Source organism: Panthera tigris, chromosome C2 (genome assembly GCF_018350195.1).
Source record: "Panthera tigris isolate Pti1 chromosome C2, P.tigris_Pti1_mat1.1, whole genome shotgun sequence".
NCBI classification, from domain to species: domain Eukaryota; kingdom Metazoa; phylum Chordata; class Mammalia; order Carnivora; family Felidae; genus Panthera; species Panthera tigris.
In genome coordinates this window covers 4,297,812-4,322,038 of record NC_056668.1, presented here as the reverse complement: position 1 = coordinate 4,322,038, position 24,227 = coordinate 4,297,812, and the positions used below count along the sequence as shown (strand labels likewise).

Sequence of the window (24,227 nt, the reverse complement as noted above, 5' to 3'; positions counted from 1 at the left end):
AGCTTCTTGAACGCCGTTCACGGTGCAGCATGTTCTGGGACCCTCCAGATCTGGGGGGAGCCCGTCTGTGGGCAACTCCCGACCCCAGACACCCCGTCACCCGTCAGGCCCGAGACCAGGACAGTCGCCCCCTCCGAGGCATCACTGAGGAGACTGGGAGGGCCTCCCCGCTGCCTGGTGGGTGGGCCCGTGGCCCCGGGGTCCTGGAGGGAGGGTGTGTGCAAGACGAGGGCCTGACGCAACGACTGAACACCTGTGACGGTGAGACAGTGGCTGGCGGTGGGGTCCGAATGGGACCAAGGACGAGGAAGGGCTGCGAACGGCCGGTGCTCTGAGAGCCGCTCCTGAATTTCACATCCTCTATTATCCCGTGACCTCATGATAAGGGAAGTTTCCAGATATGTGTCTGCTGCAGGAAGGACCCCCCCTTGATGGTGTTCCTCTTACACTATTTCTCGGTTCCCAAACAACTTCCCCCCGGCACCCCGGTGTGCCTCGGCTTCCTTGTGCCGACGACCACGCCCTCTCTGTGCGTCTCCCGCCTGTCCCCGGGGTGACACGGGCCCGCCCGGCTACTCCAGGGCGTCTCCGGTTGCGAGACCCTCCATGTACCCCATCTGGGAAGCCGCCTCGCCTGTAGGGCTGCAGTCGCTGATTCCGTTCATGGGGACACGGACATCTCTGGGGCCCACGGAAGTTACCCACAAAGCCCTGTGCCCCCGGACGTTTGCAGGAGGAGCTGTACTCTGTATGGAGCGGACAGTTTTAATGGTTAGACCGGGGTGGGCTCGCATAGTAATTGCCGAGCGGGGGACTTTTAACCTCACAAAGTCAGAGGGTCACCCTGGGTCCCGCCCAGAGCTGAGTGAGAACTGACCTCACGTTCAAGGGACACAGGAAGCCCTGGGGGCCCGTCGGGCTGAGCTAGGAGTGCCCACGCGCCAAGGGGCCGCCTTTGAGTGGTCAGTCCCCTGGGCACAGCCATCTGGTCCCCTGTGGCTTCTCTGCAGAAGGAGCTTTCCAGAAGCCTGGGAGCGAGCCCTGGAGGAAGCAGTTTGAGGAAAGCACTAAGGAGAGACAGCACACGCTCGGGTGGGCTTCACATGCACTCTGGGATTTATTAGAGCTCAGTGCTGGCGGCTGCAGAGGCTGGGCACTTGCACCAGCCAGGGTGGGTGCCGTGTGGACGACCCGGGCTGGGGTCGGGGGACGGGGGTGACTCTGTCTGCTTGGTTAGTGGGGATCAGGTGGCTTTGCTGTAAGATGGTCTAGTCAGGTCAGAAGGTCTCAGGTGGACGAGGTCTGCCTGCCGGGAGTTCAGACAGCAGCTACTTCTGGCCCCACGGAGGAGGGGTCCTAGGAGGCCACGGGCTAGCCACAGTTAGGGGTGCCGCAGGGAACAGGCCTGAGGACCAGGGTGGGGCAGGAGGGCCGGCAGCACCCGGAGGACTGGCAGGAGGGGGTCACACACACAATGGGCTTGCAGCTCACAGGCAGGTACACAACAGGCTTGCAGCTCACGGGCACGCGGCAAGACGTCTGGCAGGAGCTGGGCACGTAGCAGGACGCCTGGCAGGAGCTGGGCACGTAGCAGGACGCCTGGCAGGAGCTGGGCACATAGCAGGATGCCTGGCAGGAGCTGGGCACACGGCAGGCCGGCTGGCAGCCAGTGGAGCCGCTGGTGTGGCACATGGCGATGTAGGGCTGGAGTGGAGTCAGGGTGGAAAACGGGGCCGGTCTGGAGCTTCCTTCCCCAGGCGGCTTTTATACCCAGGCTGTGGCGTCCTGGCAACAAGCCACACGGGCGCCCTCCTCCTGGTTGCCTGCTTGTTTTCTTCCTCTTCCTCCTGTGTGCGTCTCTTCCTGGAGGTTCTGCTGGAAGTGACTCAGTTCAGGAAACTCTGTCTCAGCCCCCAGGCTCACTGTGACCCAGCGGCCCTGCGATTTCTGGATTCAGACCCCAGGTTGGACGGCCAAGGACCGTCAGCAGGGACAGGGGACTCCACATCAGGACGTTCAAGGTCCTCCCCAAGTTTATACACCCTGCCCTCTGTCCACACAAGTACCATCCAAGTCACCAGACCCGGGGTGGGGGGGTGGGGGCGGTCCCCCCGTTTTGATTTGGAAACTCAGTGACCTACAAGGCCTTCCCCCCCGGCCAGGGCCAAACGGCTGGGCTCCTCATCGGGGAGAGCTGTGGCCACGTTATTGCAAGAATAACAATGAGGGAGTCCCAGCTTTGTGCCGGGTGTTGTGCTAAGCATCTCACGTGGATCGTCTCATAACTGATTAGTTATCGGTCCCTGCCACCATTCGAGGGGCAGGTGTGCCCCACTTACACGGATGTGCAATCAGGTTCGGAAGGATTCCGTGCTGTGTGCGCGTTCTCACTGGGGCGGCCAAGCAGCAGGAATTGGAAGCTGCTGGGTTTCACTCTGGAGTCTGTGGTCCTCACCATCAGGCCAAATTATGCTAGGGCTTTGGGGGTTTTCTGAGTTTCTTGGAGCTGTTAGGTAGAATTTTTTTAATAGATCAAACTTGGGTATTTTGTCCATTATTCAAAACATTCTTGTGCTTCAGTATCATTCTCTTCTCCTTCTTGTGTTGAACTTGCTTGTTGTTCGACTTCCCGATATTGTCCCAGGGATTGTCCCAGGGACCCTCTTCGTTTTTCATAATTCTGTTCTCTCTTCTTCGGATTGGATGATTCCTCCCGACGTGTCTTCAAGTTGACATTGTCCTTCTTCTTCTGTCGGCCCAGGACTGGGATGGCTGGACCCCCAGCTGCACGGTCTGAACCCGTCCACCCGCACCTAAAGACGAGCGTCCACGCCGCACTCGTCCACGCTTCCCGCTGCTCCTGGAGCATGCCCATCCTGCAGCAGTGTCGTTAACACTCCCACGGCTGCCTCTGCTTGGAACACCGCCTCCCGACCCCTCCGCATCACCCAGGAGCCAGCTCAGCGTCGCCTCCACACAGAGGCCCCCAACCACCCACCAACACCCCATTACTCTCTACCTGCTGAGCCTGCTTTCCTTTCTGGGACTCGGCCCTCTCTGTAATTATTTCAGGCGTTGATTTGTACGCACTCATGTATCCATTGCCCCGGAAGGCCCATGAGGCTAGGACATCTCTATAGCCAGCACAAAGTATATGTCTGTTGCACGAACAAATCGATGATTACATAGATGACTATAAGGCAGAAGCTGGTCACCTTTCTATAAATGGAAGACAGTAAATGTTTCAGCCTTTGCAGTGACGTGGTCGGTCTCATAACCACTTCACATTACAGCGCAAGCCCTCGACGGCACGTAAGCAAACGAGCATGGCCGTTTCCAATAAAACTTTATTTGCCAAACAGGCAGCAGGCCGCCTTTGTCCCACAGACCTCTGCTCCCCAGTTTGCAGATCCCTACTTTAATGTTTTCCGGTGCAAAATAAAAGCTCAAAACACACTATTGCCCCAAAGCCTCCACTGACGGCAAAAAGGAATAAAGGCTACGGTGCTGAGTCAAACCGGTGGCGCTCCGGGCACAGTAGCAGCCTGGAGAAGTAACAAGGACCCCAAGTAAAGTCGAACCAGGACGTCCTGTTTACAGAAGAAGAAACTGGCCTCTAAGCTAAACTTAATTTACAGCGGAGCATCACCCGGGGGAGGGCGTCTCAGGACAAGAGGCTGTTGGGGAAACGTGATGGAAAAAGAAAGCTATGAGGAAGTCCACAGCTGTGCCTCTGGGCGGCCAGGACGCCCACGGCCCGGTATAAAGGCGGCCCAGGCAAGGAGCCTCCAGACGTCCCCGCCCTCCTCCCTCCCGGACACCGGCCGAGCCCCACGCCAACATGTGCCACACCAGCTGCTCCGCGGGCTGCCAGGCTTCCTGCGGCTCCTCTGGCCCCTGCCAGGCGTCCTGCTGTGTGCCCGTGAGCTGCAAGCCCGTGTGCGTGCCCGTGAGCTGCAGACTCGCCGTGTGCGTGCCCGTGAGCTGCAGGCCCGCGTGTGTGCCCTCCTGCCAGTCCTCCGTGTGCGTGCCCGTGAGCTGCAGGCCCGAGTGTGTGCCCTCCTGCCAGTCCTCCACGTGCGTGCCCGTGAGCTGCCGACCCGCCGTGTGCGTGCCCGTGAGCTGCAAGCCCGCGTGTGTGCCCTCCTGCCGGCCCTCCTGCCCCACCCTGGTCTGCAGACCCGTGTGCTGTAGCTCCCCGCGCTGCTTCTGACCAGGGGTCTCCTAACACCTGCTCCGGGGGCAGAGGGGGCCCCGCCCGTGCCCCTCCGGTGAGGACCAAGTCTTCGCCGGGCCTCCAGTTCTGCGCGCGGCAGGTCAAACACTCCCGATGAATCGTCTGAACCCTGGGGCGAGGAGGAGCAGGACGAGCCGGATCCCCCCGTGACCCTGCGTGTCTCCGCCGGGGTCCTTCTCTGTCTCCGGCAGGGAACCCAGCCCGTGTGAGCCCAATAAATCGTGCCTCCCTGAGGCAGCTTGCCCCTGTCTTATTTTCACAGACTCTGAAGTTCTTTCCTCCACGGCAAATACAAACCATAAGCGCGGCCGCCCCTCCTCAAAGAGCCCCCTTTCCAACAGCTCAGCTGGAGGCGGGGGCTCCTCGGAGGCCGCAGGGGGGGCGGTGCCATCCACACACCCACCACCGAGACTCACCCTGCAGAAGGGGAAGTGCAGGGGCAACCCGCCCCGCTGAACAGGGGCCGGGAATCGGGCCGGGCGCCGGGCCTGACGCGGTGCCTTCGAGGATCGCTACAACAGGGAGGGCGGGGAAGCTCGCACAAACCCACCCCCACTACAAAGGGGAGTCTGACCACCCCGGGGAGGAGCAGCCGGAAGTGAGGAAGCCTCGCCCTCCAAGACCCAGGCCCGCGGGCCTGCTCAGGACTGACCCGGGGCCAGGACAACAGAGCCCTCCTGCCCCCGACTCGGCCTGGCCGGCACGGCCGCAGGAGCGGCAGCGGTCACTGGGGGGAGGCAGGCACGTGGAGGGTCCCCTCCGTGGGCGGGGCACACAGGGGCTGCTGGAGACTTAGGGCGGAGCAAGAACCCTGCGCCTCCAGCCCTCGCCCCACGCACACGGCACTGGAAGCCCAGCACGAAGGAATCCGAAGCCTTAGTACCTTGAAGGTCATCGCAAGAACAACAATGCCCAAGCCCCACATATGGCTCTGCAGTGAGGGTCGAGCCTGCTTGAGATTCTCTCTCTCCTTCTCCCTCTGCCCCTCTCCCTGCCACTGCTCTCTCTCTCTCTCCATAACAATTTAAAAGACAATGGAATGACATCTTTAAAACACTAAAAGAAAAATCTGTCAACTCTATGAAATTTTAAGAAAGTGTCTTTAAAAATTAAAGGGAAAGAAACATTATTTCAGATAAACAGAAACTGAGAGAGATTAACAGCAGACACACACTGCCAAGAATATTAAGAAAGTTTCTTCAAGCCGGTGATTCTGAGAACAGAGAGAAACCTGGACGTACACGAGGGAAGCAATGGGTCTAGAAACGATTCTAGAGAGAAGATAATTATTAAAAACTTTACAAATAATTGACTGTCCAGAGCAAACACTGTAACAATGCACCTCAGTTTCTTCAGACGTGTAAAAGTAAACTAGACAACACTCACTCAGACGGTATGATGCGGAAAAACACTGCTAGTGTCCCCACACTACAGATGAACGGCATAATATCATTTGGAGGTAGACTGTGTTCTGTTAAAGGAATAAATTGTAAACTCTCGACCAATCCACTTCTAAAAGATGTGTGACTAATGAGGCCAAAAGTAGAGATGTAATGGGATAATCGAAATTACCAAACCTGAAAAGAAGAGAGAGAAAAGAACAGATGGCATAATACAACACAACTAGCAAGATGGCGTTTTACATTTAAATATGGCGACAATTTCCATGGAATGCAAGACGTCTACACATCAAAATCAAAAGACAGAGGTCTTCAAATGGGATAAAAAAAGCAAGACCCAACTGCTTGAAATCCATCAGAAACCTAGTTTCAATACAAAACCATAATCATTTCATATATATATGTTTATGTATTGCATATGTATATAAGCACGTATGCTTCCGTATATATATGTAATATATGCATAAGCATACATGATCAGATATATTGTTGGTTTATTATTGTGAACAAACCGTATGCCAAATCAATTAAAATAAGAAAATTAAGGGTGCCTGGCTGGCTCAGTCAGTTAAGTGTGCAGCTTCAGCTCGGGTCATGATCTCACGGTCGGTGGGTTGGAGCCCCGCGTCGGGCTCTGTACTGACAGCTCGGAGCCTGGAGCCTGCTTCGGATTCTGTGTCTCCCTCTGTCTGCCCCTCCCCTGCTTGACCTCTTTCTCTCTCTCTCTCTCAAAAATAAACAAACATTAGAAAAAAAGAAGAAATTTAAAAAAAAAAAAAAAAAAAGACTGTCTTGCAAAGCTGGTCTACTGGCAAAAAATTCCCTCAATATTTGTTTGTCTTACGTGAGACAGGATGGCTGGGGGGGCTGAGTTGGGTATTTTCCTTCCCTAGTGGGTTAAACTCCAGTTAATAGTGTTTCCTGAGGGAGCCTCGTTGGTAGGCTGGAAACTTCTTCCTCCAGCAAGGTTCTCGGCGGCGAAACTCACATAAGTGCGGGAACCCCCATGACCAGGTCCCCTGAAGTTTTTAATTTCACAGACTGGTCCACACGGAATCTCCCACGAGCTGTGAATTACTGTCTGGCCTTCCCTGCCCTGGCCCCTGGCAGTTCCAGCCCCAGCAAGCTGTGATTGTCTGCATTTGTCCTTGGCATCTGCACTTTGGGGGCAGCGGTCTGCCCTGTGACCTCACCTCTCTTCCAGGTCTAGGAAGGGCCTTCGAGGCTACGCATGAGTCCGACAGCGTGAGCTTCCTCTTCCGGAGACTGACCCGGCCCTGAACCAGGGCTCAGCCTTCCCGCCACAGAAACCAGCACTGAGTCCTTGAGAGGGCACAGTTCCTCAAGGGGACCAGCCAGCCACAGGGGCCAAGCTGACTACACTAGACACGGGGAGGGGCAATCTCCATTTAGCAAAACTGGACACATATTCCGGGCCTGGGCTTGGGATCCCTGCCTGCGGGCCCTTGGCCGGAACCGCGGTCCCCGAGCTCACAGACTGATCCACCAGCATTACCGGCAGTGTGTTGGAGCAGGGGGCTCAGTGCGGGGCAAACGAGGTGGATGAGCGGGGACTTGGCCACGGGATCCATCGGTCACATCACATCCCGATGCTCAATACAGCCCAATACAGCTTGAAATGGCCTTTTGGCCAGCTTGGTGGTGACCTCTCACGAGGAGGGCGTACCGCCATCTAGAACATCATCAGACACTCCACATCAGTGGGGTTCGAAGCGGTTTTGGAGTGGTGCTGGGGGTCTGGAGCCAACGACGACCAAGAAAGAATTCCTAAACCGTCTCTGGTGCAAAAAGGTGGTTTTGTTAAAGCACGGGGACAGGACCCGAGGGCAGGAAAAGCTGGCCCGGGATTGTAAGGAGAAACTGATTACATATCCGGGAGCTGGGGCAGGAAAAGGCCAGGGGAAGTTCCCAGAAGGATTTTCTCATGCTAAAGAAGACTCACAGGTTCCCCAGGCTTAGCTGTTGACAAGCTCAGGCTGCTTTTTCCCTGGAGCAAAGCATCAGCATTAAAACAGTAGGGAGTTTTACTCTGGGGCACCTGCGTGGCTCAGTCAACTCTTGGCCTCCTGAACTCATGCTTTGTGGGATTGAAGGCTGAGGGGGACTCTGGGCTGCCAGCTGACAGCGAGAAGCCTGCTTGGGATTCTCTCTCTCCCTGTCTCTCGGGCCCTCCCCTGCTTGCGCTGTCTCTCTCCAAAAATAAACTTAAAAAAATAATAATAGTAAAAGACAGCAGGGAATCCCCGGACAAATGTTATATACTCTGACTGCTTCAAGTCTTTGTCGATGGGCTACAGGTTATAAGGACATTTCATTCTATGTGTGTTTCCTTCTGCCTTTGTTTCCCGCGTCAGCCTTTTTACGGCACCGAGTCCAGAATGGGTAGAAAACATGAGTCTGAAACCAAGGAATGGAAAACAGGAGGGTCCCCACTCACCATGTCGCCCAGTGACCCACGTGGGGAATGTGTGTATGCGGACCCCGCAACGGTGAGCTCTACAGGTTTGGGGGTCCCGGTTCCCGAAGGACAACTCTTTTCCACCAACAGGACACAACAGGAATCGCCCCGAACGAGACAGTAGTTTTCCACTGTTTATAGTCGGGTGTTTCAAACTTGTATAAATGCTCACGGTATATACATCACGTAAGTATCAGAGGTATGTGTCCCTCCACACACACAGTTTTGTAATGTGCTTATACGTAATCAGTTGGCTTCTCCGGGTAAAATATCAAAGGCTTCTTCCTCGCCCACACGCATAGATCGACCTTGTTCTCTTTAGTGCCCACGTAGTAAGTATTTCATTACACAGATACGTTAAAATAACGTTATTGGTCTATTAACGGTTTTCTTCTTGTCTCTTTTGTAGTTGTCATTGTTGCTATCACAACTGATGTCATCATAAACACCTTTTATGTGTATCTCTGTGCAAGCATTTCTGTTGGGACTGAATCCTGCCAGAAATATCCACTTTTTTTTAAAAAAAAGCTTTTTTAACTTTATTTTATTTTTGAGACAGAGAGAGACAGAGCATGAACAGAAAGAGAGGGGAGACACAGACTCCGAAGCCGGCTCCAGGCCCCGAGCTGTCAGCACAGAGCCCGACGCAGGCCTCGAACTCATGAACCGCGAGATCACGACCTGAGCCGAAGCCAGGCGACGCTTAACCGACTGAGCCACCCCAGAGCCCCAGAAATATCCACTTTATAAAAGAAGGGTCGGTGGGCCCTGAAAGGCTGGCTGCCCAAGGCTGCAATCAGCTCACGGCAGTGGCCACAACCAGCCGCGTGATCCCCAAAGCTGGTCCCCCCCGCCATCGGTGGCCCCCTGCTCAGGAGGCTCTTGGGGACCGCGAATGCATCGACCGTAGGAGCCTCTGGAGGGGCTGGCGAAGCATCCACCAGCTGACAGCTGCTGCAAACATTTGACCATTCGAAACCTGCAGTCACTGAACGTGGGGACCAGGAGGCCCCCCACGGTGGAGCAACGTTTCTCCCTTCGGTATCCAGTAAACAGACGGAGCCCATGAGCCCCCCGCTCAGCGCTTGGACAGTCCTGCGGTAACAAGGTGAGGTGGCCGATGAGACAGCGGCAGGCAGAGGACCCCTCCCCCCCCGCACCTCCACCGGGGATCACACTTGGTAACACACACCAGCCGCACCCAGGGGCTTCGAGAGCCATTCCGTTGAATGCAGGGCTCTGGAGCAGAGAAGACAACACCGCCTCTTGAGTGGGTGGCCTCCAGAGAGGCTCCTCTCTCTTGTCCCTTTCCAGGGGGCAGTGGGGCCGACCTGGAATCAGCCTTCTTTTCTGGTATCTCCCCCAACCTGTTCTGTCCATCTCTGGAGAAGGAGGGGTTGCCTAGCAACTGGAGAAGGGCAATGACGTCCTTGGACTATTCTGTTCCACTCCTGTGACACTTAACCCTGGTTGATTATTAGCGCACAGACCGGGGAGGCGACAGCCGTCCTTAAAGAAAAATGAGTTCTGTAAAGTCACCGAGGGGCAGAAAGGGGGTTTCTAGCATGGCTTTGGGAAGGGGTCTGGCAGGTGCCAGACTTTTCGGTTCTCAGAAAGAATCTTTCTTCCTTAACCTGCAAGACTCCTTGGGCAAGCCCACAATAGGTGTTAAGAAAACCCTTTGAAATATGATCCATCCCATTTACTTTCTAATCTGTAAAGCTGCAATGCAAACGAGGTATTTTCTGGCCTGCCTCCCCTGACATTTGTAGCCTCTGTGCTTTGTAAGTGTGTGAAGCAGTTGCAAAACAGCAGCGGTGCAGGCAAAGGGGCTACAGCACTAACGGGCATTTCTGAGTCTTTTTCTGTAAGAATGTGTTAATAATTTACACTTTAACAAAGAGTTACTGTTGACACAGCGGTGGAAAGACTTCTCGAAGGGCCACTTGGATCACCAGGCAAACAGTCCTAGGTAAGCATTTGCTTACCCCGAGACTCAAGTATCTTGGAAACTTCAAGGTATGCCCTCGGGAAGTTAATCTGGCTCCTCTCCTGGTGCTCGGTAAACTGGCACAAAAAAAAAAAGAAAACCCAAAACAAAAAATAAACAAACAAAAAACCCCCGCTTGTTCACACAAAGGAGACAGGGTGCTTTCCCAGAGCTCAGGGTCCCAGACTCCAGAGAGGGCAAGCATGATCTTTGCTCAGTGTTACAGGCCGTGCTGCTGGGGTTCCTTCCACCCCACAGGTCAAAATCCCCATAAAAAGGGAAGGGAAAGAAGTCACCCCACATGCCCGCTCCCTAGAGAGCCACTGTTCAGACTTTGGTGCATTAAAAAAAAAAAAAAATCCTGTCTCCGTATTCTGCGTGTTGCATCGGAAGGGAGTCTGTGTTTCTTACAAAGTCATGGTCACGTTGTTGGTCTAAATTGGTTTCCTGCTGGGGTGTCTCAGGGGCTCATCAGTTGAACTGCTCAGGTCATGATCTCACGGTTCGTGGGTTCGAGCCCCGCATCGGGCTCTGTGCTGCCAGTGCACCTCTCTCTCTCTCAAAATAAATAAATAAACTTTAAAAATAAGCTGGGTTTCTGCTTTGTTTTCAGAAGCCTTGTTTGTGATACAGACCTACTAACCTTTTCAATCAAGTGGCTGACACCCCAAGAACAGACTGGGCTCCCCGAAGCGGCTCGGGTGGCCTCCTTGCTTTCTCCGCGGAGACCTTACATCCCCTCCGGGTGAAATCCTGGCATTTCCATCCTCCGTTTCCTTGGAGCTGCCAGCAAGGAGCTCCTGACTGACCGCTGTGGCCACAACAATCAGCCTGTGTCCCGGACGGACAGAGTGAACTGTCAGCTCCCTTACGACGTGCTGTGGGCCTGCAGCGTCGTTGGGGCTCTGTCTCAGGGTTCACCCAGGGGGGTTGTTGTTCCAAGTCTGTCCTTGTATCCCTCCCACCAAAAAGATACACACGCTGAGGTCTGGGCTCCTGGTGCCTGTGAATGTGACCTCATTTGGAAACAGGGTCTTTGCGGATAAGGTCACACTGGGTGGGGACGGGCGTGTAAGACGCGCCCTTATAGGAAGAGAGCAGTTTGGATAGAGACGCAGAGAGAAGCCATGTGAAGAGGGGGGCAGAGACGGCAGTGACGTAGCTACAAGCCAGGGGTCGCTAAGGACCACTGGCCGCCACCAGAAGCCGGAAGGACACGAATAGGTTCTCCCCTATAGGTTTCTGAGGGAGCACGGTCCTGCCTCCGCCTTGATCCGGGGCTTCTGGCCTCCAAGCTGTGAGACAATAAATGTCTGTTGTTGCAAGCCCCCTGACTTGTGCTGTTTTGTCACAGTAGCCCCAGGGTGGTGACATACAGGGTAAGGAAGGGAATTTGGGGGGGGGGGCAGTATCTGTGATGGAGACAGCCCCTAACTAGGTCATGGGAACACAGACCCCTGTCTTCTGGGCAGGCCCGTGTCTCCAGGAGCTCCACTGGGGGTGGGGGGGGAGGGGTGGGCAGCTGCTTTAAGGCAAGGAGAGCTGGGCGGGGGGGGGGCAGCTGCTCTTAAGCACAGCAAACCACAGCATGGGGGTCCCTGAGCCTCACATGCCCCTCCCATCAGCAGCAACGAGCTGTGTCAGCACCCCGTGACCTATCTGCCTTGGCTGTCCTGTCTCTAGTCTCCAGGGTGGGCTATAGAGCAAGCCGCATCCAGGGAGCTGGATCTCAGGGCTCCCGGGAGAGTCCCCTGGGGTCGACAGGGGCAGAACAATCCTCAGACGGGGGCAGCTTTGCTGAAGGAACAAACAGTGGCCTGGGAGGGGGTGGCCTGTGCGAGGGCAGGGCGGCGGCCTGATGGGCACCGTGAGCCTGGCAGAGCAGACCTCTCGTGCCCCCCCCCCCACCCGCTCGGGCCCTGGCTGGTGTGCATCCGTGGGCCACTGTAGGAGCCACGGCCCTGGAGAGCAGGATCCAGGCTCGTGACACGAAGGCCCCGAAAATCGCACCGCTGATAGGATTCAAGCCCGAACGCCAGGCATACCACTGTCTCTCTCCCCGAGAGGGCAGCCCCAGACTCCCTCTGCATTTGCCCACTCCGGGTGGGGGTGGGCGTGGGGGATGCACGGAGTATGACAGCAGGAGGGGTGCAGACGGTGGCCTCTGGGGTCCCAAGGTCATCTGTGGATCCCCGGCACGAGTCCTCACCTCGGCCAGTCTACACCTGCTCCCCTGTGGGTGTGGATGGGCCCGAGGTGCCCCTGGAGCGGGGAGGCAGAGGTGCCCCGAGCCCGGCAGCACAACCGAGGGCACCCCACCAGCCTGCAGTCACCATCTGTGGAAGGCCGAACGGTGCCCCAACAACCTACCTATGTCCTAGGCTCTAGAAACAGTGAGTGTGGCCTGGTAAGGTGAAAAGGACTCTGCCGGTGCGATTAAGTCAAAGATCTTGAGGTGGGGAGATTGCCCTAGACTATCCAGACAGGCCCTAAATGCCACCGCAGTGTCCTTCTGAAAGAAAGGCAGAGGGAGGCTTCGCATACAGACAAGACAGCAGGAGGCCATGTGACCACAGGGACCGAGATCGGAGGGAAGCGGCCACCAGCCGAGGGTTTCTGGCGGCCACCAAGCTGCAAGAGGCAGGGAACAGACCGTCCCTTTGGCAGCCTGGTGACACCGATCTTGGACTTGCGGTCTGCAGAGCGGTGAGAGAGTAAATTTCTGTGGTTTCCAGCCTCCCGTCTGTAGCGCTTTCCTCCGGCCCCCGCGGAAGCTCTCCCGCCCTCGCGCCCCACAGGGTCCCCGCCAGGCCATCCCAGCTCCACACTCGGGGTCCCACAAGGCACAGAGTTCAGGAGCAATTATGTGCGGCGATCGACGTGACCGTTGCCAATGTGGACCTCGTGCGTTCTGACCCCAAACACTTCCTCTTTACTCCTGCTTGTTGATCCAGAGCAAGAGACATACACAGGAGACAGACTTTAAGGGGATCTTCGTTCATCCGCAGTGTGCGGACCCTTCACCTCCTAGCAGTGGGGAAAAGGACTCATTGATTCGGGGCCCGTGAGCGGGTCCGCCGTCCGTTCCTGGAAGTGACAATCCAAGGGCTAGGGGACAGGCGGCTCCGGCCGAGGGGAGGGCCATCCCTTCTGCGGGATGGGCCTGTGTACCCCCCACCCCCCACCCCCCTCGTAAATTGTTTATCTTGCCTCTGTGGCTCGTCATGCCTGTGTGCAGAGGAGGCCGGCCCGCCGCGGCCCTCACAGCGTTAGCTCTGGGAGGCCCCACGGCGAGAGGATCGCTGGAGCATTGTCGCAGCAGCTTGGTCACCGTCTGCTGTCCTGTCACCTGTAAACCCAGGCTGCGGGCCATTTTGCCAAGAGTACACCTTGGCTGGTGGCAATGGGTGTTGTTAGGAATGTCAGGGCAGAAGCACACATCCGACGGTAGCAGGTTCCAGAATGTGCCGTAGCCCGAGGACAAGCTTTTACCCCCTCCCAGCGCCAAAATCCTGCCCCCGGGATCAGGGGAGCCTAACCCTGGCGCCTGGTATCTCCCCCGTGACAAGGTCCTTCATCCAAGTCATTAAGCTACAGTCCTTTCATCCTTCACAATCGGGCCCCGTGCCGCCGCCTCCAGGAAGCCTGCACACACTGAATCCTGCAACTCTGAGAACGGCTGAGATGGTGATGCAGGAAAATTGAACCCCTGCAGCCAAGACGATCCAGGTCGGCCGGAGGCTCGTCATTAATCATCAAGGAAAAGCCACTCACTGTCTCTGAGTCTGTGCGTTATCAGATGTTACTTGAGGAGGCAGACGGGATGGGTGTCTGACGTCAGAGGCATTTCACGGGAAGCTCTGGGCGGGGGGCTGGCGTGTAATGAGCACATGGTGAGTGTCCCTTATTGCTGCTGGCACTCAGCTCCACCCCAACGCCCGGTGCCGGGCGGACAGGATCCCCATGGCCCTCGGTGATGCCGCCCTCCGGTGCCCACATCCTGCACTGTCCCTTTCCCTCCGGTGGGGGCGGGTCCTAGTGACGTGCTTCTGACGAACAGAATCCAAGAGTGATGGGGTGTCACTTCCGTGAGTAGGTTCCAGGACTGAGTTGCAGCCGGTGGGACTCTTTGCCGACCCCCTGCTCTGTCTGCACGCTCCAATGAACCGTGGAGCCGTCGCAGAGGCCTGAGTCCACAGGCAGGATCTGAGCGCAGCCTCTGACCGTGGCCAGCGAGGAGCCGAGGCCCTCCAGCCAACAGCCCGGCTTCAAGGAGCCAGATCCTGCCCATACCTGCCGAGTGAGCAAACAGCCAGGCAGACACGCCCGGCTGGACCTCGGGATGACCGTGGCCCCAGCCGACCTCGCTGAAACCTTGGGAGGGGCTCTGGAGAAGAAGATTCAGCCAAGCTGTTCCCGGACTCCTGGCCGGCGGAAACTGTGAGATAATAAATGTTCTGAGCCTTCTGGGTTAATTTGTTACTCGGCGATAGCTAGCCTAGCGACAGGGAGCCACACCCTCTTTGCACCTGCAGAAACACATTTCTTGAGCTCATTCCACGCGGATTAACCCTGGTCACGGACAAGACACATGTGAGGATCCACAGATAAAAACGAACGCCTGTCCTTCTCTTTGGAAACGATAAGCCCCCACGGTGTCCGCAGAAGGGGTGACGGGAACCACAAAGAACCACAAGGCACAGCGTCTGCCCTGGACCCCCTCACAGACAGAGCCGAGGGTCGAGAGGTTGCTCAGCAGGACGCATCCGCAGGGCTGCGTCTCTTGTCCCCGAAGCCCTGCAGGACTGGTCCTTAAATAGCTGCTTCCCCAAGAAACCCCGAGTGCTCCCTGTGGGGACCTCCCTAAAGAGGTCAGCCCCGGCTCGTGGGGTCCCTAGGGCCCTGCCCCTGCACCACGGCCAGCATCCACCCGCTGGATCCGTGCCCGGTGCCGTGCACTTGTAGGGGGACCAAACTTTCTTTCCCCCTCAGTGTCTCCGGCTGGGCCCGAGAATTCACAAACAAGAGGCAGGTTTAATGCAAGTTTCATGGGCCATGGGAGCCTTCCTAAGGAAATGAAGATCCCCCCCAGAGAAGGCAGCACCTAAATGCATTTATACCCGATTAAACAGAATCGAACATGAACATAACTACAATGTATGGGGACGGAAAGGGAGCTCGGAGGTATTTTAACAAGGCTGCTTGTACAGAACTTCCCGCCTCTGGAGACGCGAATACGTCCTTCTTCCGGGCACAGAGAGGGCTCCGTTCCCATGGGACTGTCAGCTGTTGCTTTCAGGAAGGAAGGGGACTCGGACAGCCTGTCTTCACCCACTGTTTTTCAAGCACCTGAAGCTCAAAATAATCCTTATTCCAAAGTGGCCGTTTGGGGGAGGTGTATTCTGCCACCATCACGGTGGTGAGGTATTAGGAACCTCAACTGGGTTACGTGAGTCACGCAGAAGTCACCCCTGTGTTAGAAGTACCCAGTTGGAGGGGCGCCTGGGTGGCGCAGTCGGTTAGGCCTCCGACTTCAGCCAGGTCACGATCTCGCGGTCCGTGAGTTCGAGCCCCGCGTCAGGCTCCGGGCCGATGGCTCGGAGCCTGGAGTCTGTTTCCGATTCTGTGTCTCCCTCTCTCTCTGCCCCTCCCCCGTTCATGCTCTGTCTCTCTCTGTCCCAAAAATAAATAAAAAAAAAACGTTGAAAAAAAAAAAAAAAGAAGTACCCAGTTGGAGAATATCTGCCGTGCAAAGGCCCGGACTACCTTTCTCCCACAGGTAGTCCACAGGGGGCTCCGCCCACAGCCCCGATGACCCTTTTGTCAAATTAGAGAAGACGGCCCTCCGTGGTACATGGTCAGCTGGCGAGGGGCGGACAGAGGGACGTGGGCCGGACCCCGTGCTCATGCCCCACTCGGCCACGCGCTGGCCGTCCAGGCCCGGGCCCGGCGTCTGGTTGCTGGGCATCCGACACCCACCGAGCCCTCAGGAGAGTGTGTGGAGCAGCTGGTATTTGAAGGAAAACAGTCCTGGTTTCCACCCCACCCCGGCCCCGGATGGACACACAATGAGCCATGAGCCAGGATCCCCGCCGCCCCTGCCCCCAAGCCCCTCAGGAAAGCCTCACCGCGGGGCACCTGTGCGCCCACCCCTGAGACCGGCATTTGTCAGAGGCTAGGAACACAGCAAGACCAGAAGGCTAGGGCAGGGCAGGTGGGGGCAGGGTGGGCGAAGGAGCCCTTGCAAAGAGCTGTCTGCAGTGCTCGGCACGTGCTGACGGGGTGGGGGTGGCCAGAATCCGTCCCCCCGGCTTTGGGCCGCGAACGTGTCCCTGCTCAGCACTGGGTGAGCTCGCTGGTTGTACCCAGGTAAGCCTCACGCCGTCCTGTGTCCCGGGGCAACATCAGGAGACACTCACTCCTCCTGACCACGTTCCGCCCCCCCCCCCCCCCAGGAGCCAACCACGTCACCCCTGATGGGTCCCAGCCAGAGAGCTCCTGGAGGTCACGTGCTCTCTCCTCCACAACAGGGGCCTGGGGACCTTTCCAGCCACGTTGTTAGGCTCTTCAGGGTGACCTGAGGCCCCCAGGCCACGAAGACGCTATTGGCCATGGCATTGCAGGGCCTAGAGATCCCCTTCCTTCACCCCCCCCCCCCACCCCTGCACTGTGGCTGTGGCTCCTTCCCACCCGCCTGGCAAAATCCGGCCCCAACCGGCCCCTGCAGGAAACCCACAGGCTCACAGGCAGGAAACCCGGAAAATCCACGCCCTCTGGCTTTGCTAGCCTCAACCGGCCTCCCCGCTGACCCACGCCACCCTCTGCCGTGGGATGCACAGGTGTTTTCCCCTGATCCTGGTGACGGCCGTCTTCACGCTGGGTCCCTGGCCTGCGCCCGCTTCTAGCCCACAGCGGCGACCTCCCTCCGTTGCACAGGAAGCCCAAGCAGGTGAGGCCTCTCAGTTTTCTGCCGTCCAGGCTCAACCCCACCTCTACGAGAGGAGGGAGGAGGAGGGCGAGCTCCTCTGTCCCGGCCCCCCACCACCCCTGCTCCCCTGGCCTCGCTCTGGGACTCAGTCTCTCCCGTGTCCTCCCTTCCGGTCCCTGCTGGTCCTTCACGTGTTCGGTCCTCCCGTCTTCAGTGGGGACCCTCCTCCCCGTGCCCAGGAGCTCCCCCCACCCCACCGCCCCCAGCCAGGCCTCTTCAGATGAGGTCCCTGCCCCTTCTTTCCTGCCCACCCCCTCGCGTAAACCCTGACGAGGCCTGAGACTGAGAGAGGGGCACTCTAGGACCTTGTAGAGGGGGCAGCATGGCCGCATGCTCTGGGGGGTGGGGGTGGGGGCGGGGTAACGTGAACGTGCAAGAGCTTTGTTCAAGTAGTAACAGAACTTTCCAGACGGCGGCAGCACAGTACTGAGCCTGACACAGGGCCCCTGGGGGCAGGCCCTTCTGAGCCCAGGGCCCTGTGACCGTGGGGACTTGTGACCTTGGGGCCCCGGGAGCTGGGGACTCTGTGACCTCGGGGTCTTGTGACCTTGGGGCCCAGGGAGCTCCACCCTGTGAGATTGTCCAGGTCACGGCCGGTGAGGTCAGCCTGGCCAGGGGCTTGCCCTAGAGAAACCACTTGGTCCTCACAGGGCAGAAAGGGGCAGGGTCCCCTTGGGGCCGGGGGTGTCCCCTGAGCAGGTTGTAAATTAAGTAAACAAGGAGGCCAAGGCACTGAGGGGGCTCCGACGCTGGGGCGGCTGGCTCGCCTAAGCAAACGGAAATCTGAGTCTGTAAAGGCCTCAAGGTCGCCAACTCCGAGCTCTAAGGACCACAATCATCACAAGCAACCACCTAAGGCTTTAAGCTGCAGCCAATCAAACAATTCCCTTCCTGCTCCCTCGCTTCCTCTAGGGAGTCCTCCCCGTGGCCTGGGTCGGGGGAGCACTCCCCATGCAGATCGATTCTTGATCAAGTAAGGAAGCTCTTAAAGTTGTTAACGTGTCCCGGGTTATCTTTCAAGGCAGGAAGTGGAAGCTGTGCCTGTCTGCCAGAGCAGGCATGACATGGTCCCCTGGAAGGGGACAGGAGGCAGCGAGGACCCGGAAGGGACCCCGGATGTCACGTCTCAATACACAAATGGAGACGGGGAGGCTCGGAGTGACAGAGCCACCAGGGTCCCCCGGAGGGAGCCCGAGGCCCCACACTAGTGTGCAACAGGCACTGAGCCGGCTCACCCCACGCGGCCCTGGGGACCGCGGTCCTAGTAGCCCACTTTACAGACGAGGAGAATGAGTCCCCACGGGGCTGAGCACCTTCACCACGTCCCCGAGGCCGCAGAGGCAGAGCTGAGCTGCGACCTGGGACGAGGTGCCTCCCGAGGCTGGTGGTGTGGCCTCCGGCTCGCCACACGAGCCCAGGGCTGGGCCAGGACTCCAACCCGCCAGCTCCTGATGCCCCACTCAGCCCCCTCCCTGGCACGGAGCCGCTGTCCGGGCTGGTCAGGCCAGCTGCCCACGGGGCACGAGAGGGCAAAGGCTCGTGGAGCAGGCCCTGGGTGTTCGAGAAGGCTCTGTGCCAGACCTGCCGGCCGGGGGGCCGGGCAAGCCGCTCTCACGCGCAGAGCTGGGGCCCCTGCCCGTTGACTTCGGGGGAGCCCGGGGCAGCTGGAGGCTGGGCTTACGAGGTGCTGGCAGGGGTTAAAAGCGGGTGCTGAGCACCTAAGCGTGTTGGAGCCTGACATGAGACACCGGCGGGGGAGGGGGGAAGACACCACTGGCCGGGGGCATTGTTCTCAGGAGGCTTTGATCCAGGACTCCCACTGTCTCAGGTTAAGGAAGTTTGGGGCTCCACATTCTTGAGGTTTCTCAGCTATGCCCTCAGAGCGGCTGGCTGGGTTCTCTCCACTCGCCGTTCCCTGGGGAACCTTTCTCGTTTTTGCAAATAGCTCCCACAAAGCATGATGCCGAGCTCACCCAGCTGTGTGTGGGCTTTCTCCCATTACTGTGGGTTCCTTGTAACCGCCCCCCCAAAAAAAGATATGTCCAAGTCCTAGCCCCCAGCACCCGCGGATGTGCCCCGATTCAGAAATAGGAAGACGTAATCGAGGTACGATGAGGCCAGTCTGGACGAGGCTGGGCCCCAAATCCAGGGACTGGTGATCTGGAAGAAAAGAGGCACAAAGAGACATACCAGGAGACAGAGACAGAGATTGAGACTGGAGAGACATCTGCAAGCAAAGAATCCTGAGGCAGCAGCCAAGACAGAAGCCAGGATTCTCAGGATCCACAGAAGTCCATGGGGGAGGGGAAGGAAAAAAAAAAAAAAAGAGGTTAGAGAGGGAGAGAGCCAAAGCATAAGAGACTCTTAAAAACTGAGAACAAACTGAGGGTTGATGGGGGTGGGAGGGAGGGGAGGGTGGGTGGTGGGTACTGAAGAGGGCACCTTTTGGGATGAGCACTGGGTGTTGTATGGAAACCAATTTGACAATAAACTTCATATTAAATAAATAACTATTCTGTTATACTATCCAAAAAAAAAAAAAAGAGTTATTTCACTTATTGCGCAGTATTGGGTCTCTGATTCTTATAATATGCCCAAGGTTAAGGTCTTACACTTGAGTTCTTGGGTCATACCTGTTAGCAGACACAAACCTCGTAGAAATTAATATTAAAAGTCTGAAGGCTAAAAAAAAAAAAAAAAAAAAAAAAGACAGAGGCCGGGGGCGTTCTCCCCCTGCAGCCTTTGGAGAGAGGCCGGCAGACCCCTCCGTCTGTGACTTCCCGCCTCCAGACTGGGAAAGGAACTTCCTGTGGCTCAAGCTGCCCAGTGTGTGGTCCTTGGGCGCAGCAGCCCCCAGGGACCCCTACCCCTCCAGGCCCCTCCTCTGCCAGGCTGTCTGCCATGCTTTCCCCCATCCCCGTGTTACATTTCTGTGACCCGGTGACAGGATGGAGCCCTCCCGGACCACGGTGGTATTATGCCCCCTGGGAACAGAAGCAGAAGGACAGGAAAGCCACACGGAGTTGCAGGGCCTGGGACAACCCCGGGGAAAGACCCGTGGGTGCAGGGGGAGGCCGGAGAAGCCAACCCCCGATCATCTGGTGGGTCGGGCAGGCTACCCCCCACCACCAGGCCGACAGGCCCAGGACACGACGTCCAAGCAGGAGGACTGAGATCGGAAGCGGAGGCCGGGGAGAGACTCGCGGGCTCTCTTCGCCGCCCCCACCAGGCTTGTCCTGCCAGGGGCTCCCTAAGCTTGAGTGTCCCCACGGCCCGGGCTCTCCTGGCTCCACCCTGGCCCAGGACCTGTGTCCTCTATCCCTCACCTGCTGGGTATTTCCAGGAGTCCCTCTTTTCTCCCTGCCAAGCCAGCGTCGTTCTCCCCTGGCCTGGGCCATCGCCAAGGTTGGAAGGGGAGGGGCTTCTCCCCCGGGGTCTCTGGAACTCCCCTCATCCCCGTAGCCCCTCCTGGCCGAGCCAGGCCTTCCTCGTGTGACCCCAAGCTGGTGCCCACCTCCCCGTTTAGCCCCACCCCGCCCTGCCTCCCGGGGAAAGACCTGCTTCGACCACTGTCCTGCACAGGTCCAGCCTCCCACTGTGTCAGGTGAAGGAATGCTCTGCCCCCAGGGGATGCCAGCCTGCCGGTCTGTGCCCACCCACTCCCTTTAGCATGCCGCATGTTGCCTCCTCCAGGAAGCCTCCTGGGAAGCCGCATGTTGCGGAAGGCGCCCGCCTGCCGGAATTTACCACACGGTTGGCTTGATCACTTCCATGCACCTGTCTCCTCTGCTGTCCACGGCGGCCTCCCTGCAGGCAGGGGCTGTGGGTGTACACGCGGGGCCCTGCTCAGCACGGAGCTGGTTCCGGGGGCGGCCGGTGAAAGTCAGGGGAGCAGACAGAGGGGTCAGCAACGGGCGAGGGGCTAATTCTCTAATCCTCTTCCCTTGTCCATATGCTTCCTGTTTCCTCCGATGTCCTGCTCAGGCCGGTTCTCCTGCTTGGCCCCGAGTTGCTGTGCGTCCGTTAGTGACGGGGACGTGGTAAACATCACTAAACGCCCATCTTCGGGACCGTGGGCCGCCTCCAGAGCGGAGGCAGAAGAGCAAGTTGGGGAGGCGTGTGGGCCGGCCTCGCTGGCTCCCTCAGGCCTGCAGGGAAGGAGGAAGAGGCCAGGCGGTGGGTGGGCCAGGAGCCCGGGGGCCAGTGGGCGTCCCTCCCCGCTGGCACACCGTGCCAACACCTGGGGGGCACTCCCCGGGGCTCTGTCACCCTACGGGCCCGCAAGAGTCATCCAGCGGCTGCAAGCTTCCCACCCTGCCTTGTTATGTGGGAGAATCTGACGAAAGTTCTGTCCTAATTACTGCTCGGCCCCCAGGGCTTGCAGGTGCTGGCAGGAATCCACACTCCGCGCGTGGCTGCTCAGAGTCAGGGGCGGCCCAGTGCGGACGGCACGCACCTGCTGGGGTCCAAGCGCTTCCTGCCCCAAGAGGACACAGGAAACGCTGCCTGTGTTTCCAGAAGCTCACGGTAGCTACCGGCTTCTCCAGGCCCCGAACGGCGGCCCTCCTCACCCGCCAGCTACTCTCGCCTCGACATCCTCCCTGCGGCCACCGGGCGGCTCCCCGGGTGCAGAAATGTTGGCCAAGAAAAGGCACTTTTTTCTTTTGCGTTATTTTCTTTTTAAGAAATCTGTGCGGCAGAGGAGGGGACAGCACCTGGGTGAAGTTGGTTGAGCGTCCGACTTCAGCTCAGGTCACGATCTCACGGTTTGTGAGTCCGAGCCCCGCGTCGGGCTCTGGGCTGACGGCTCGGAGCCTGGAGCCTGCTTCGGATTCTGTGTCTCTCTCTCTGCCCCTCCCCTGCTCATGCTCTGCCTCTCTCTGCCTCTCTCTCAAAAATAAATAAACATTAAAAAAAAGATTTTTTAAATGTGTGTGTGTGTAAAAATATATATGCAGATACTTAGGGGTGACATTGTGTCCCCTTAAATTCACACGTTCAACCCCCCAGGGGGGGACCTCAGATGTGACCTTATTGGAAAGACAGTCATTACAGAAGAATTAGCAAGATGAGGTCATACTGGAGGAGTGTGGCTCTAAATCCAATGTGACCCGTGTCCTTATAAGAGGGGACATGGGGACAGAGAGAGAGAAGGGCCGTGTGACAATGAAGCTTCCAGAAGCCAAGGAACCCCGAAGGCGCCAGCAAAACCCCAGAAGCCGGGGGAGGGGGTGGAGAAGATTCCCCGTCACGGCCCCACCAGCCCGGCCCACACCTCAGTCTTGAACTTCTGGCCTCCAAACTGTGAGACGAGACATTTCCGTTGTGCAAGCCCCACCCCCGCCCCTGCCCGCCCGCCACTCCGTGGGCTTTGTCACAGCCACCTTAGGACACTACCACACGCACACGCACACGCTCACGCACAAAATACACACCTGTGGACTAAATACGGAAAATAGAAGAATCACAAAGAAGAAAATAACCCCACCTCTCAGAGACGCCACCCTTTTTGGTCTATGCCCTTCCAGGTTTTGCCCCACGTGTGTGGTTTTCACGCTGGGTTTACACTGCACACTTTCCTTTCAAAATATCGTCACTATGTTCCTGCGTCGTTAAAGCTTCCTTGAAATGGTTCTATAACGTCCCATCATAGCTAACCGGTCTCAGTTCGGTTGTTTCCAATTGCCTGCAATGAAAAAGAAATCCAAAATGGACGTTCTCACGCATAAATCACTTCCTCTGTGTCTAGTTCCTAGGGATCGTTTCTAGAAATAAAGTCGGGTCTGAGGCAACCACCCCACACGGCTTCTGCAGAGATTCACTTCCAGCATCCGGAACTCTCCCTACGTAACACAATGGTCGAAGGTTTGCTTGAACCCAACCAGATACGTCTAAGAGCCCAGAGATTAGTCCCTGACCTGGGCCTCAGGTTGCCAATATAAAGAATTCCCAGGACCAGAGAGATGCTTCGGAATGAACCTGCAGCCTGCTTGCTGCTCTACGGACGTGGGCGACGTCTGCCCTCACAGAGGCCCGAGGGACAAAACTCTTTGCTCTTTGAGAGACATTCTGGAAGCCAGTCTTCTTTTCTCCTGGATCGCACAGCATGAGGGTGTGATGCTTGGAACCGGTGCAGCCTTTTTGTCACCATGAGGGAAGCCCCTTCGGGCAGAGCCAGGTCGAGTTATTACTTGCATCATACAGTTGCAGCAGGCGCAAAGCCCACCGGCTGCCACAAAGGAAAAAGCTGATAAAAGCAAGCTTTCTGTTCACACTGGTCCCTGCATGACTCAGTTTGTCAATGCTTGCCTCCACCATCCCGTACGAGTTGGTGATAGGAGAGGAAAGCGTTCTGGCCAGAGCCCGCGTGCCACCCGGAGACGAGATCACCCTAGATTATCGAATGAGCCCTAACCCTGGTGACTGGCATCCTTATCAGAGGAGGAAAGGACTCAGAGAGACAGCCGTGTGAAGGCAGGGGTGGAGTCTGGAGGGACGCACTCACCATCCAAGGAATCTCACATGTCTTTATAAGAGAGAGGAGACACTTGGGACACACGGACATGGCGGGGTGGGGGTGGGGGGTGCGTGAAAACAGAGGGGTCCGAGTGACGCCTCTATAGGCCAAGGAAAGTCACCGGTTGCCGGGAACACCAGAAGCCTTGAGGGAGGCATGGAACACATTCTCCCTCGGGGTCTCTAGAAGGATCACATTCTCCCTCAGGGTCTCTAGGAGGATCCAGCCCTGCCCACGCCCTGATGTCAGGATTCTGGCCTCCCCGGTGGTGAGGAGAATACATTTCTATTGTTTCAAGCACAGTTTGTGGTCATTTGCTCCGGCGTCCCAGGCCCCTGATGTGTCTGGGCATCTTCTTTGACTCTGAACCTGAATCAGCCCCCCAAACACAAAGTCCTGTGATTATAACACAGCCTGTCTGAACGATTCCCGTCCGGCGTCCCTCATGCGTGTCCCACCCAACGCCCCCAAGACGGGAAAAGGTGGTCAGCAGACGAAGTGTCAGGCTCGGTAAAGCTGGGAAACCACATCCTAAAATGAAATGTCCCCTGTTGTAGGGACATTCATATTCGCTCGTCCTCAGAGCTGAGATGCCCAAGAGGAAACATAAAACTTA

General features: G+C 57.4%; 2 protein-coding genes across 2 annotated transcripts; one reads left to right on the top strand and one right to left on the bottom strand.

The window, feature by feature from the left end:
• Positions 1 to 1,371: 1,371 nt before the first annotated feature.
• On the bottom strand, positions 1,372 to 1,692 carry LOC122230535 (keratin-associated protein 12-1-like). The gene has a single exon (XM_042956387.1). It carries the CDS (start codon positions 1,690 to 1,692, stop codon positions 1,372 to 1,374), a length of 321 nt encoding a protein of 106 aa, XP_042812321.1.
• Positions 1,693 to 3,841: 2,149 nt separating this feature from the next.
• LOC122230534 (keratin-associated protein 12-1-like) lies at positions 3,842 to 4,213 on the top strand. The gene has a single exon (XM_042956386.1). The coding sequence runs from the start codon at positions 3,842 to 3,844 to the stop codon at positions 4,211 to 4,213; it is 372 nt and encodes a 123-aa protein (XP_042812320.1).
• Positions 4,214 to 24,227: the final 20,014 nt, after the last annotated feature.